Source organism: Paramacrobiotus metropolitanus, unplaced genomic scaffold, assembly GCF_019649055.1.
Source record: "Paramacrobiotus metropolitanus isolate TYO unplaced genomic scaffold, Prichtersi_v1.0 Parri_scaffold0000032, whole genome shotgun sequence".
In the NCBI taxonomy this organism is placed as follows: domain Eukaryota; kingdom Metazoa; phylum Tardigrada; class Eutardigrada; order Parachela; family Macrobiotidae; genus Paramacrobiotus; species Paramacrobiotus metropolitanus.
This window is the reverse complement of record NW_026570252.1, coordinates 71,755-86,567: the sequence shown is the minus strand read 5'-3', so window position 1 is coordinate 86,567 and position 14,813 is coordinate 71,755. Positions and strand designations below refer to the sequence as shown.

Below are 14,813 nucleotides of genomic sequence, written 5' to 3'. Positions count from 1 at the left end.
ACTACGTCATCACTGTCGCATACAGAATGCACTGGTGTGCTGTCTTACCATAGGCCCACAGATTTATTGTCCCTTTTTAAAGATATTCTCAGTTCCTTTCTCCTCTAAAGCTTTCCGATATTTTAACAGATCATATTGAATTTATAAACCCAAACATGAGGGGCTAGAAATAGAAGAGAAAAGAAATATGCTGAGAAAACTGACAAAAACCGTAAAAAACGCGCATCTGTCACCATGGCAGCCGCCCTCCCGTGTATGCGAGAGTGATGACGTCAAACGGTAGGTTACCAGTCCTGGTTACCAGTCCTCCTCACACTATAGTAAGTACTTGGTGCTTCCTAAAGTAAATATTTGTTTGTCTTACTAGTTCTGTTATTATTATTATTTCTGAAAGGAAAAGAAAAGCTTCTTCTAGTGCAACGAACTTTGATTCTTGACTGGCATGATCCATTTAAACCTGAAGGCTGTTTTGGGAAGCCATTTGCGCCACCGAGTCGGTGCTGTCAATGCGCCTACCGTTAAAAAGCAGTCGATAATTATTTCTTCGACTTTTTATCTTTTCCGTTGATTTTTGATCATGATTTCCGACAACTGTAGCCCATCAATCAAAATAGTTACTAATGGAACTCCCATAAATTCTCGATATTGTGACTAACGCGTTTACTGCCGGCTCGAAATTTGGCCAATAACTGCTGTAGGTTATAAAGCGCTGGAGTCAGCAGTACTTGTATAAAGACGTTTGCTTCTAACAGACACCAGTACAATATACAACTCTAAAGACCACAAAAGCAGGGATTTGTATTCGCGCTTAAACAGTAGTTTTTAGATTCGAGGATTGTGCTGGTGAATGTCGCCTTAGCATGACCCGTTTAGATCTCCCCCATTTTCCCTCTTTTGTGCTAGGACGATATCGGCTGTCGGCGTTTGGTGGGCATCACCGCACTGATCTGGCGTTTGTGTGCAGTGAAAACTGACGTCTGGTTAGCGCAGCGCTGCACTAAATTCTGGCCAGCGTTCACTCTGAATGCGCCGGCGAACATATATCCACTGGATCGCGCTGGACAGGTTACGGCTTACGCCGAGGTTAGTTTCGAAAGAATAAAAAGGTTTCCCCAATCGACTGTTAATTCATTAAAAATGTTCTCATATCCAAGAAACGTCGTATAGCTACTATGTACATGTAAATCGATCCGGAATCCAGATAGAACAGATACCGGGTGCCGATCGAACTGTGTACTGTAGCTGCGTTTTTCGATATCTAAACAGCGGCTAACCAGGGTAGCGTCACCGGGCCCCCCCCTCAGAAAAATTTCATTTTTTGCAGGATTGCAGAGTGACACTAGGGTATGCTCAAAAAAATAGTTTCATCTGCCATGGTCAGCAGGGCGTGGCCAAACAGAATTTAGAAGTTAAAAATTTGCTATGTTAGCCTATGGCCAATGCATTGCTTCGTACTTTAAGCACATTTGCGATTTAATGCAAACCCCTTCATGTGGTATCGTACGAGGCTTATGTACGCTGAGTGTTCTCGGCTTCCCGTTTCTGAAACGGGCTAGTAGATGACAGTTTATTATTTTTAATTTTGGAGATGATCTGTAGGTGCCTATTACCCAAATAGCGGCTACGTAATACGGGTGATATGGTGCAAAACCATTATTTATTTTATAACTTTGTCTTCGCATTTGTGTGCATTATCAAAGTTTGATTATTTTATCATAATTTTTACGACAAACTTCGCAACAGCAACATCAAAAGCCCCAAAAACTTGCATAACTGCCACAAATTCAGTGTGGCCGCTTTTTTTAATTTAGTGTGTATTCTAAACTATTCTAGCCGTGGTTTTCGTATTAAGAATAACAACTTATGTGCTCTGTGTATCCTTTTCTTCTGCCTTTTTCCGTGCAAGAAAGATCTCTTCGCCGTTCTGTTGTGAGTAAACAAATGCACAAAACCAGTCTCACTTTCGCGCGCAACTTGTATGCTGCTGTCCGCTATATTTCGCTATGCTGAAATGTCAGTGCGTGGACTGTTTCGACGCAAAGTAAGTTTCCACAGTCATTTAATTTACAAATACAGAACAGGCATTTAAACTTGTATTAAAAATCTGGGAAAAGTAAATGAAATTTAAATTCATGTGAAAAACTACTGTTATCCTAATAGGAGGATTCCAACATGTGTAAATGTTTGTATTTCATGGCTTCCACGGTTTCGCCCACCCACATTTTTGCTCTGTTCTACGTTTACCACATTCTGCATCTAAATAATTAGCTTAGCGTGGCGTGGAAATCATTCATGCGTGCGATTTCTAATCGTGGAATTGGCAGTTCAGGCAAAATTAAAATGATAAAATATCGTCAACAAGTGCAGCAGCCAGACCAGACTGTTTAAATTCGTGTGGCTTTTTTTGTAGAACGAAGACATGTACACATGTGCACGTTACGCTCCAAGACCTGTTAATGCTTTGACCTTGAAACACAATTTTTCCCTGAACAGGAATGCCACTAGTTGTAAATCGGCTTGTTTTCCCGCCTCCTGATGGCTGAATTAATAATTCCGGCACCATCCAGTGACCCAGTCATCGTATCGCGCTGGTTACTACATCAGCAAATCCAAACACCTACTTCCTAAACGCATTCACAGTCAAGCCGATCGATATCGATTACGACGGGTACTTCATCTCGTAATCATGTAATATACTCGTAACAACGCTGAAGTGCTCTGATATTGTCAAGCCGTAAACACGCAAACACAGCGGCATAACAGGCCAGGGAGCAGGTCGGTTCTGCCTTGCGGCGCTATTCAGTCCACTAATTAGACAGGAAGCCATACAGTCTATCCACAGCGTCTGCTTTCACGGAGTTAGCTATGTCGCATAACGAGGTAGATCGGGATCCTACCGTGATTATACGGCTTCTTATGCCGTTTCTAACACGGCGATGTATGTATTTACGTTGTATGGTTCCTCTTCCGCATGATGGGAATCGTGTTGCCTCTTGTGATTAGTTTATTCGCTCGGTTCTAAAGTTAGTGTATTTGTAATCACTTTTGGCTCCCTGCCTGGGCGTTTTTATGCCATTGCGCAGGATCCCAGTACCTGAAGACTGAAATTATGATGCGAGTTGAAAAATTTCCGTGATGATCGTGTGCTGACTCTGGCCAGGTTCAATATCCGATGACTTTCTTCCCGGGAAACGTTTTAGCGTCGTACGAAAGCGCGGCTATTTTGGCAGCACTGTTCACCGTGATAACAGTCGTGTACGCCGCCAAACCCGATGATATGGCACAAGCAGTCAACATGGAAAGCACTTCCGCGACGAGACAACCACCAAGGCATACAATATCATCAGGAAAAGGTGCAACCTCACCTATTCCTGATGATATTGTCTACTTTACCGTCGACAATGGGGAAGCAACGCTGGACGGGACGGTCGATGATACGGATAAAAAGCGGACACGGCACACCGGCCTGCTGGTTGGTATCGGGATCGCCGGTTGCTGTCTGCTGGTCTTCGCCGTTGTGTTGTGTAGCCACTTTACCGGTCAGCATTCACTGAGCAGTGTCGGTATTATTCTGGTGATCAGTGTCGCGGTTGTCCATGTTTTTCGGTGGATGTTGCCGGATGTGGGGGATGGGGATGGCCGGCAAATCTGAGGTCTATGAGAATACTGAAGATTGCCAAATTTTTTATGCGATTCTTTTGCGACATTTTTAATTTTCTCGCCGCTCAATGCCAACAGAAACTGGAATGTGCTACCCACAGGATCTCGAAGCTGTTATTTACATGTGATTCTGAATGACTTTGGGATACGATTAAAAAACGAACAGGCTAAATCAGACAAACATTAGCGCTGACGCTATGTAGTACTGCCATATACCTACAAAATTTGTCCGTAAAAAAACAACGGGTTGATCGTGTACAGGGAAACAGTATATTGACAAAGCCGAAAAAGACAAATTTTAATCGTTCTACAAAGTACAATCATTTCCGCTGCATATTTATTAAGCACGGCACACAATCTCCGTTTCATCGCAGTAGCTCTGTCGCGGTGATTAACTGTGAAAACTTAATACCTTTGGGTGGTAATCGATTGTATTAGCTTATTTAGCCTACATTGGATACGGTGGAAGCAGATTAAGCGCAAGAGCGTCTGAAGTCAAGGATTATACTCGTCTTTATTATTGTCCACGCAATTGACCAATTCACATAAAGGACGGACTAGCATTCTATTGGTCGATTGTCACGTGGTCGCTTGCCTAATATCGTCCAGCAGGTGTAGATTGTACAGACTGGCTGTCGGCTGAGACTGCTGCTGCATTTGTTGGGTATATCACTGCTTTCACTTTTTTTCTGATCTTAAAAAGTGCTGCGAAATTTTTTTAATTGGCTAAGTGGCCTGATAGTTACATATTTTTTGAAATTTCGCCAGGGAATTTTCTCTTCAGTACAGACTATGTAGAGAAACACAGGCCTGATTCTTCAACAGCTGAGTTTCCTCGCGCAGTTTTGCTTGCATGATGGTGGATTTGTTTTTCTGGCTGTAGCAGATTTCGAAACGCAGGATGCCAATTCAGCTGTGAGCCTGTGCTATCGTTATCTGTGAGATAAAAAGCCCTAGGATAAATCTACAAAAATGTACGCGGACGATTTTTATGAACAGTAGGGCTGAGTAGGGAAAGTCAAACCCCAGCATATCTGTAGTCTGTACAGTGGAGTTTTCTGGGTCTTGCACACGCACAGTCGCACACCGAGCCATACACAACGGTTTTTAAGAAAAAAACAAAAAATGAAAGCAAGTTTTGCTTAAGCTTCTACATTTAATTATTAAACTGTAATGTTTTGTGATTCGTGAATATATTTGCGTTCAGCTGTAATCGTACCTTTTTGTTTTACGACTGCTTAGCCAGCCAGCATGATCCGTGCTGCTAGACGCACTTGAATCTTCTTCTCGCGAATGATCTCTTTGACTGACTCCACCACTCATATTAATTTTTTAGTCGAAACTAGCGACGGAGTAAATAAAAGGCAGTAAAAGAAACATTTTTTGAGATAATATTGAGATTCCTACGATTTTCATCTAGTCATTTTGTGTCTAAAGCTAAGCTGCAACTGCATGTTGTACACAGCGATCTACACCTGCTGAAAATGCGAGACGGAAACCACGTGACTAGCTTGCCACGTGGTTTGATATGTGAATTGGTCAATTTACCACAGGCAAAGGGAGGAAGCACGTGATAGTTCCTTAGATGCCTCGCAATATTGATCCAGTTCTTCATAAATCGGCGGCAATTAACAGAGTTTATCTCGCATAGAACAAAATGTTTCCTTCAATCTTTTGGCGATTCGTCAGCCTTTCGATTAAATTTTCAGATAACCCGAAATAAGCTGTATTAGAATTATTTATTAAACGGTCGCAATTACCGTTGCTCATCTCAGATAGCAAAAAAATGTTTAATTTACTCTTGTGGCGATTCTCCAGTCTTTAAATTAAATTTTCAGATTACCGGAAATAAGCTTAACTGGATTTATTTATTCTAGCCCAGAATACAAATCTTCGATTTAAGCGCAGCGCTACTCAAAACGCCGGTGTCATTGCATTTGTTCGGGACCTTCTTGCCTGCAGCATTCGTGGCAGGAGGATTGCATGAAGAAGACGCAAAAACTCCCACAACAACACAAAAAGAGTTGTTGTGTCTGCAGGATAAATTCGTCCTGGCGGCGACATGGACCGATGAGGAAAAGATGCAGGCTGTGCTGCAGTGTCTGGCTCTTTTAAGGTACTATCGCAATGCTTATGTTATTCACGCTTAAAGGCAAATATTTGTTCATCCTGACTTTTGCTTTTCGACCGTTTAATTTGCTCGTATTCTACATATATTTGAATTTTCAAAATAGGAAAATACCAGCGTGTCTCTAAGAAAGTACAACGGCGATTCTTTTTGCTTGATTACTTTTCATTTTTTTCTCGTACAAGTTCAGCGAAGATTTCACTCTGTAAGAGTTTGCGTTTTAGCAGGGGCACATTTGAAACGTACAAAAAGGATTTCCGACTGCTAAAACATCATGTTATTTATATGGAAGAGCGCACCAGTCTCCTCGAAGAAAGTTTTCTCAAGAATATGAAACAGGAATCTTCGCGTTCCACAGACATGGCAGAACATGGACTGAAAAACTCGAACACATGGAATATCGGGCGGATTCTGGACATGTCAGATGCTTCTGTTGCTACTGTGATCGCCATTGTCATGGTACTGTTGCTATTACGTTACGTGTTCTGGCCCAACTACAACAACGGTCATCAGTGAATTTACATCGGTTTCATGATGCTTTTCGGAGTGTGCATCGTCGGAGCTCTGGTTTCGGCTTGGATAGTCCCCGGGATGTGCGTTCAACGAATTGTTAAAGAGGAGTTTTGACGTTTGAGCCGCAATTGCTTTCATCGTTGTTTTGCTTGTAATGTACAGAAAAGGGTAAGGTAAAATGAAGAAAATATTAAGGTAAGAAAGAAATAGCTAAATGATTTTTTTCAGGTGAGCCTTTAACGTTTTGAAACCTGAAAGTCAGGCGACCGGTGCCGCTGAAGTCACGTGATTAATAAATTGAACATCAACGCTCATTCTTTTCAGTCTTATGTAATATGGATCAATGATCACATAGCTTATATATAAGTCTATGCGCGTCTTATTCGCGTCAAATCACTGCGCTAAAACGATAGGCGCGTTCCACAAAACATTGGGTTGATATTATGGGCACTTGTTTACTACTGGCAGCCCTTTTGCACCATGTTGTATCTACAGGCGCCAACTTTTGTTTTCCTTTTGTTTTTCACCACAACATCGATTTCTCGCAAACTCTTTCTTGCGACATAACTTATTTTAATAATATTTTTTATTAATATTTTTAATACATTATGATATTTTAGGCAGATTTTCTGAACAACTGTTTTTGTTAACTCTGACTTTCGAAACCTAGTGTATTACGTTTTCCACCTTACTATCAATCGGTTTTCCTTGACGTCGCGCGGATCCGTTCTCTTTGCCATATTTTTCGAAAGATTACGGATCCGTTCTCCTTGCCTCCTGTTTATTTCGTGGTCTTTTTGTATATTTGTGCTGTTGAATACTGTTCGGACTGATTACTAGAGAGTCGCACACGCAAAAGAGTGAGCGTTATCTATCTTTGAACGCAGTACTTGGTGGAGAGTTACAGGTGATACTTGGCAACAGACATTAGTCACATTACATTACCTTAATACAGTGCAAATGAATCTCAAAGCTTGTACATAATATCGGAATATCCTAAAAATTTTTCGAAAGAGAAAAAATGGAGGTATACCACAGTAACGAGATAGTTTTTTCTCTTTCTAAAACGGGTGAATCCAGCTTTTCATACTCCGGGGTGCGTTCACTGAATTATCGAAAAGTTGTGCCTTTAAAAAACGAGGTGGCGCCAATAGTGAACAGAGGTGCAAGTAAGTCCCTAGAGCCATCTGCAAAAGTTTATGCGCGGCAATGGCTATGGAGGCCCTGCTCGCTTCACTCATCGCTCTTGTAAAGACTGGAAATTAAAACATGTACGTCGTAATTTTTTTTTTTAAATATAATACCTTTTTATAATTATGACAGTATTAACCAGACACTACTGCTACAAAATTAGGTACTACCAAAACATCCAATACCATCATTAGCGTTATTGAACTGTTTAACACGCGGCAAAGTGCCCAAAACTGCCGCCGCATTACCACGAACAACGGCAATGCTGAAGCGCTGTTTCAAAAACGAACTCGAACGCGCTTCACCCGTTTTTTCAAAAATTCTACAACCTAAAAACTTAAAAAGTTCCTTCGTCGACTCGCTCTGCACTCCAAAGGTTTCGCATACAACAGGATAAAAGGAATACGGCGGCTGTAAGAAGCGGTAGTGGTTCCGTTTATGAGATTCAGCTACTCGTGCCGCTGAACCCGCCTGCCTTGCAGAACGGTCCACATAAGAAGACGCAACCGTACAGGAGCACGTAGCATCCCACACCACATACTGGCCGTCCCGCACAGGAACTAGAGTAACACCATCCGGACGTTTGCCGTTCAGTCCGCACATCCCCGGAGGTTCCAATTGGCACGGAACACCCGCTGCCGAGAACGATTTTTCCACAATCCTGTTCATTTCACAATGCCGACTCCATCTTCCTTTACTGTACAAGCAAGAAAGACCATGATGTCCATTTGGCTGCACTCTGGTTCCGCAGCTCACACACTGATGCTCCCGAACAATGTCCATGCCAAATCGGAGGCCAACAGCTATTCGCAGCTGCTCATCATTGAGAAAATTACCGAGTGATGGGACGGGTAAGGCGTTTAACCATGCGCCAGATTCCGGCTCAGATGCAGCCAGGAAAACTGCTCGCTTCACATTATCACTGTATGCATGTAAACGCGCAAAAGAATACATCAGTTCGATACCAGGTTCATCCCATGCCGACTGATGCTTACGAGCCAATTCGTCCGGTGGCGTGCACGCGTAGCGATCAACCCACTTCTGAACTACAGCATCAATAAAATCACCATCATAGGCTGGAAAAATCCCGGAAGCCAAGGTTTGCACAGAATATGCCGACGCTATGAAAGCGGGAAGAGCTAGCATATCTGCGCTTCGAATTCCGAGACCCGCCCGTCCAACTGGCAAATTCATCTGTAGCCATAAAATATCAGATATGTCTGCGTTGGTAATCCTTTGCACTGCGCCACGTAGGATTTCATCAAAACTTCGTAACATGTCCGGACATTCGTAACATGGACTTGTACGTAGCAGGTAAATTAACTTCGGAATCGCGAAACAATTTCTCAACAAATAAAGTGCGTGATGTGATGGCAAAAACTGTAAACGTTCCACCATAACTTTCAAATCTTGGATTTTGGTCTTCAAATAAACGGGCACCGAAACTTCGTTCAAAGCTGCTCCTAAAACTGAGAAATTGTCCTGTTCCAGAATGATGAGTTGCGGCCACTTGCGAAGCAGATTTTCTTTTGCTTGCGATCTTTCGTTCTCGTCACCACCAAAAATAAAGACTTCGCATTTCGAAAAATTCAAAACCAGTCCCAGCTCAGCACCTTCTTGAATAACCGTTTCGATATCTTCTATGATTTGTTCTTCAGTGCCTCCTAACGTGACATCATCCAGGTAAGCAGCTTTCAAAATGCTTTTCAGCTTCCTCAGGAGCTCCAAAACTGCGAGACAAAAAGCCAGTGGACCAACTGGATCTCCTTGCTGCACTCCCCACTGTGACATCAATAATTCATCTCCGCATAGTAAATGTGACCATTCTCCATATGACTTCATAAAGTAGTTAAAATATGCAGGGATGTACTTGCTTACTGCGCGTAATACTACATCTCTGCCGATCATATTAAAGGCATTGCGGAAATCAAGTTTGACCAGTATCCGCACTCCGCCGTGATTAAACTGCAAAAAGCGGCTGGTCGCGTGTACGATTGCTTCTGCTCCTCCTTTCGTTCCAAAACCGAGCTGAATAGGTTTCAGTAAACGGCCAATTTCATCCTGACATCTCGCCGCCACAATTTTTGATGCCATCCGACGCAGTGTGTCCCCAACTGCGATAGGACGAATACCACCGTCAGGCTTACTGAGTGCGATCAGTTTCGCTCCGTAAAAATAAGGACAAACGTCATCGGGGACACCGCCGCTTAGAATCAAGTCCATGAACTGCATCAGTGTACTGCAGAGATCACTCTCCACATCATCCCGTCTGCCTAGCATATCCTTCACATGTTGGGGACGCAGATCAGAGTATCCTCCTGCTGAACCTGCCGGGAAACTGTAAACGCTGTTCATTACTTCTTTGGGCGAAACGGGAAATGGGGTTTCTGCATGGGGCGGTAAAGGTAGCTGAGCTGCTGCTGGTCGAGGAGGGTGCTTTTCTTGTAGGGCAGTAATGGTGGCTTGGTTTAGTGGCGCTACAGAGTCTTGGGAGATGACAGCCCGAATAGCCCCTTTTGTATTTTCACACTGAAAAGCACTAGCTACTTGTCTCCACATTCTTTCCGCGTCGAACTGTGATGTGCTTCTACTGCCTCGTCTTTGCTGTTGAGCCATGAGGGGGGTGGTAGCAGATAAGCTGCTAACGTTGCGCTTAATCACTGTCGTAAGGGATTCTTTTCGCAGCTGGCGTGTAGCAGGTAGGACGAATGCTTTCTTAGGGAACAGGAGGAGCTCTCTCCATGACTCAAACACATTCTGCGAACAGCACTTTCTTAAGGCGTGGCCAAAGGCTTGTGCGCAGACAAACCGAGCATTCTTCGGAAGACGTGAAGGCATAGGCGGGTGCGTCTGCAATTGGGAAAGGAAGACTGGCGCAGCGGAGGAACCCGTTGGCATTGGCGGACCTTGTTGGGCTCCCCGTGCAGCCCTGGATGTTTTAAACCGCAAATCCAACGTGCCATCTTTCTTGTAATGCAGATTCGATGTAGTAGCAGCAGCCATAAAAGAAAGGATAGGAGGCAGCACAATGATTGAGGGGTAAAGTACAAAGGAACTTACTAGTGCATGGCTGGTGGTCGCTGGATGTCCGCGGGACAGCTGCCACCACACAGCTTCTGGAGACTTGCTACCAGACTATGGTCCCGCGGCCACCCTCCATACTGAATGGCGGGAAATTTGCCATTCAGGGGCACAGAAATAAAGCCCAAAAGAATACACAGGAATGTAGTCCACAGAAAATCAGATACACAAAAATTTTATAGAAATTTATTAACGTATAATTAAAAAGAAAAAAAAAATGTCGTAATTGTGTAAAGACGTCCCAGTCAGCCGGTCCATATCGATTGCTACCGGTACTGTACTGACACCCTGCACTTGGAGAAATTTTGTACAAAATGAGCAGCACGGTACTGTAGACAGGTGGATTTAAAGGTCAATTAAAGCCGACTGCGTTCAGCCAATAGCCAGCAGTCTGCATGCAGTTGCAAGCCGTGTATGTGAGCAGTGAACGCAGTCGTACAACGTACGCGTGGCTGCACAGCTAAAACTTTCTCCGAGTTCAGGGTGTCAGTACAGTACTTTATCTCCTAATCGTATGACATAACATGTCTGAAGACTGAGGTTATTAAAACCTTAAACCCCAAACCCAGCGGCATAGCTGGCGAGAGAGTCACCGGTCTTTGTTCTGCCTAGCGGCATTATCCTCTCAACTAATTAGGCAGGAAACGTGTGCCGCTATCCACAGAATCGGCTTCCGGTATTAAAGGATAACACACAACGAGTTGGAATTTTGTGCCCCGTGCAACAGCTGGTAGAGGCACTGTTATATTTGATTTTAGCCGTGCGATAGTTTGCAGGGTCCAACGATACGAATTTCCTTGTGATGAGAATATTCGCTTTCTATCTTATATATGCACATGTTAAGTGTTCTCTGTTTATGCTGGTGCGCAGGTCAATGTTTTTGTTCGACCAGACTTGAAGTCCCTTTGGGGTTGTCTGCTCTTGTGCCGTAATAATAGTATCAACTTTGAGCTGAACCGTATTGTTATACGCTTTCTCCAGCAGATTTTGATAGACAGGGTGCAAAGCCATTAGAATAGACCGCTCATTTCTGCTGTTTGTTAGTTCACTATTTCTATAGAGTTATTAGTTTTCAGCGCAGTTGTCAAAATTCCACATATTATCTGATTAACCCATAAAACATAATTTGTTTCCTGACAGAAAGGCTGTTTATAGCAAATCGGCTCGCTCGCCGCCCCATCACGACTGATTTGATAACTGAAACACCACCCGTGTAGCGTATTGCTGTGGTTGCCACGACAGGAAATTAAAACAACATGATTGTACTTTAAAATTGTGTGAGCGCATTCAGAGTCAAGCCGGTCGATATCGATTACGACCGGTACTCCATCTCGTAATCACATAATACAACAACTCCGAAGTAGTTTCTGGGAAACCTTAACACGCCAACGCAGCGGCAAAACAAGCGAGGGAGACACCAGGTCTACTCTGCCTTGCGGCGCTATTGAATCCCCTAATTAGACAGGAAACCTCGCTGATAATACACGGCGCCTGTTTTCATGGACTATACTTGCAAGCTATGTCACACAACGAGATGAACCGGCAGTTCTACCGGGAAACGGTTGTTGTTCTGCCACAGCGCTGTATGGCTGTTTACGCAGTACATGTTTATTCGACCGAATGAGGCGCATCGCTCTGTCTGCTGTGATTAAGTCTGTTACTCTATTGGTTTCTTTATACAGTTACCTGTTACTGCACGCAATTTTAACCATTTTATAGCTCCTTCTCTCAGTGTTGCCATTGAGCAGGCTGATTACTTGCAGTTCCGAAGCGTGCTGTGTCAAATTATGATTTGTGAATAAGAACTTGGTAATAAACGTGCGCTGTGTTTGGCCACAATCTAAATCGGATGCTGCACATTTAGACACAAAGCATGTTGACGTCCTATCTCTGATCCTGATGAAAGTACTTGTATTACAGCGATAGGCATGTTGAAGGACGTTTTCCTCTCCGGAATGGCTTCATCGCGGCACGACTTTGTAACGTTTCTGGCAGCATTACTGACCGTGATACTAGTCGTGCCGGCACAACTGTATGCCGCCTTACCAGATTCTACGGCACCAGCCGCCCAAATGGAACGCAATCTTGCCGAGCGACAACCGCCGGGCCACAGAAAAACAGCAGAAGGCGTCATACCTAATCCTGATGATATTGTGGGCGATGCCGTCGACCTTGAGGAACCAGCGCTGGATGGGACGCAGGACAAAAAAGATAATCAGCAGACACAGCACACCGGCCTACTGACTGGTATCGGTGTCGCCGGTTGCTGTCTTCTGGTCTTCGCCGTTCTGATGTGTAGCCGCTTTAGCGGGCAGCATTCTCTGCTCAGCGTCGGCATGCTTCTGCTGATCAGCGTCGCGGTTGTCCATATTTTTCGGTGGATGTTGCCGGAAGTGCGGGAAGGTGATCGCCGGTAGCTCTAAGTAATAAAAAGATATTTAAGACTGCCAAAAAATTGCTGCGCAGAGTAATTGTAGGTGGTATTTACATGTGATCCTGAGTGACGGTGGATTGTGGAATACAAATAAAATACGAATAGAGTAAATCAGACAAAAACTAGCGGTCTTGTTATGTAGTACAGCAATGCACCTGCAGAATTTTTCCTGTAAGAACGAGTGATCCCTCACCTCAGATCGATCGTTCACAGTTACGTTTATGGACAAAACCGATAAAAAAGATTTCAAACATTCTGCAACGTTTTCTACTGCATATTTAATAAGCAGGCCATATAGTCATAGTGCCATTGCGGCAGCACTATCGGGGTGATTAACTGTGAAAAATTAATATACCGTCAGCTTGTAATCGATCGCTTGTGTTAGCTTGCATCTAATACGGTAGCAGCAAAAGCCGAGGAACGTCGAAGTAAAGTCAAGGATTATACTCGGCACACAGTAATTACTTAATAACCACGCAATTTTACAACAGGCAAAAGGAGGCAGCGCGTGATATTTCAATAGAAGCTGCGCAATATTGATCCAGTTCTACACGAAACGGCCTGCAATTACCGGGGTTTTGTCTAAGACAGCATAAAATCATCATCACTGTTTTTTCGGTGATTCGCCAATCCTTGGAATACGTTTTAAAATAACACCCAAATAGACTTTCCTAATTTATGCTTGTCCAGTATACAGGTCCGTGATTGAAGCGCCGTGGGACGCAAAATGCCGGTGACATGGTATCTGTTCGGAGCCTTCCTGCTTGCAGCATTTGTGGCCAGACAGCTGCATGCAGAAGACCAAAAAACTGCCACGCGAACACTGGAAGAATTGTTGTGTCTGCAAGGCAAATTTGCCGAAGCGGCTACGTGGACCGATGTGGAGAAGATACAGGCTGTGCTGCAGTGCTTCCCTCTTTTACGGTACGGTCGGAAAGCTTATGTTATTCCACGTTTAACGACAACTAGTTTCCAATGCCATCATGACTTCTCCTTTTCGACCGTTTAATTTATTCCCATTCTATTTCATTCCTCTAAAGAACCGAATACATGCGTAATTCTCAGAAAGTACTGCAGCGAATTTTTTTGCGTAATTATTATTTTTCCTTTTCATCCAGAATTTCAGCTCGTGTTAACTTTGTGAAAGTTTGCAGGGAAACTTTCGAAACGTACATTAGGGATTTCCACCAGCTCAAACAGCTTGTCATTCATATGGAAGAGCGCACCAATCACCTGGAAGAGCGTTTCCTCATGGTTATGAAACAGGGGTCTTCGCGTGCCACCGACATGGCAGACCATGAACTGAAAAAGCCGAGCACATGGAATATCGGGCGGATTCTGGACATGTCAAATGCTTCTTTAGCTGCTGTGGTCGCCATTGTCGTGGTACTGTTGCTGTTCCGTTTTGTGCTGTGGCCCAATTACAACAACGATCAGCAGCATATTTACATCGGTTTTATGATGCTTTTCGGAATGTGCATCGTCGGCGCTCTGATTTCTGCTTGGATAGTCCCCGGGCTGCGCGTTCAACGGATTGTCAAGGAGGAGTTTTGACTTTTGAGTCGCAATCAGTGTTGTGCTTTTTTTATGATGTACACAGTAGAATAAGGTAAAGGAAGCCTTAGGAAGGAACACGAAAATAACTAATAAAGAGCTATAAAAGATTTCTCGTTGATAGCGCCATTCAGTTTGACCTTAAACAGTTTGTATATTCTGCACAACGAAAGTATACCGGTAGCAGAGGAAGCCAAATATTTAGGACTCCACATAGATCGCCATCTCAGTTGGCAGTGTCATTGCTATAAT

General features: G+C 43.7%; 1 protein-coding gene across 3 annotated transcripts; it reads left to right on the top strand.

Annotated features, from left to right (window-relative positions):
• Nucleotides 1–762: 762 nt before the first annotated feature.
• On the top strand, nucleotides 763–14,813 carry LOC129588866 (uncharacterized). 3 transcript variants are annotated; one of them, XR_008690544.1, is made up of 3 exons: nucleotides 763–1,083; nucleotides 5,538–5,776; nucleotides 6,016–7,366. XR_008690544.1 is itself a non-coding variant. In XM_055483270.1 (3 exons), the coding sequence occupies exons 2-3, from the start codon at nucleotides 13,735–13,737 to the stop codon at nucleotides 14,559–14,561; spliced, it is 597 nt and encodes a 198-aa protein (XP_055339245.1). In that variant the 5' UTR covers nucleotides 763–1,083; nucleotides 13,705–13,734; the 3' UTR covers nucleotides 14,562–14,813. The 3 variants fall into 3 exon arrangements, 2 of the variants coding, with proteins under 2 accessions (XP_055339245.1, XP_055339244.1); XM_055483270.1 differs by lacking the exons at nucleotides 5,538–5,776; nucleotides 6,016–7,366 and adding exons at nucleotides 13,705–13,931; nucleotides 14,162–14,813; XM_055483269.1 differs by lacking the exons at nucleotides 5,538–5,776; nucleotides 6,016–7,366 and adding exons at nucleotides 13,698–13,931; nucleotides 14,162–14,813.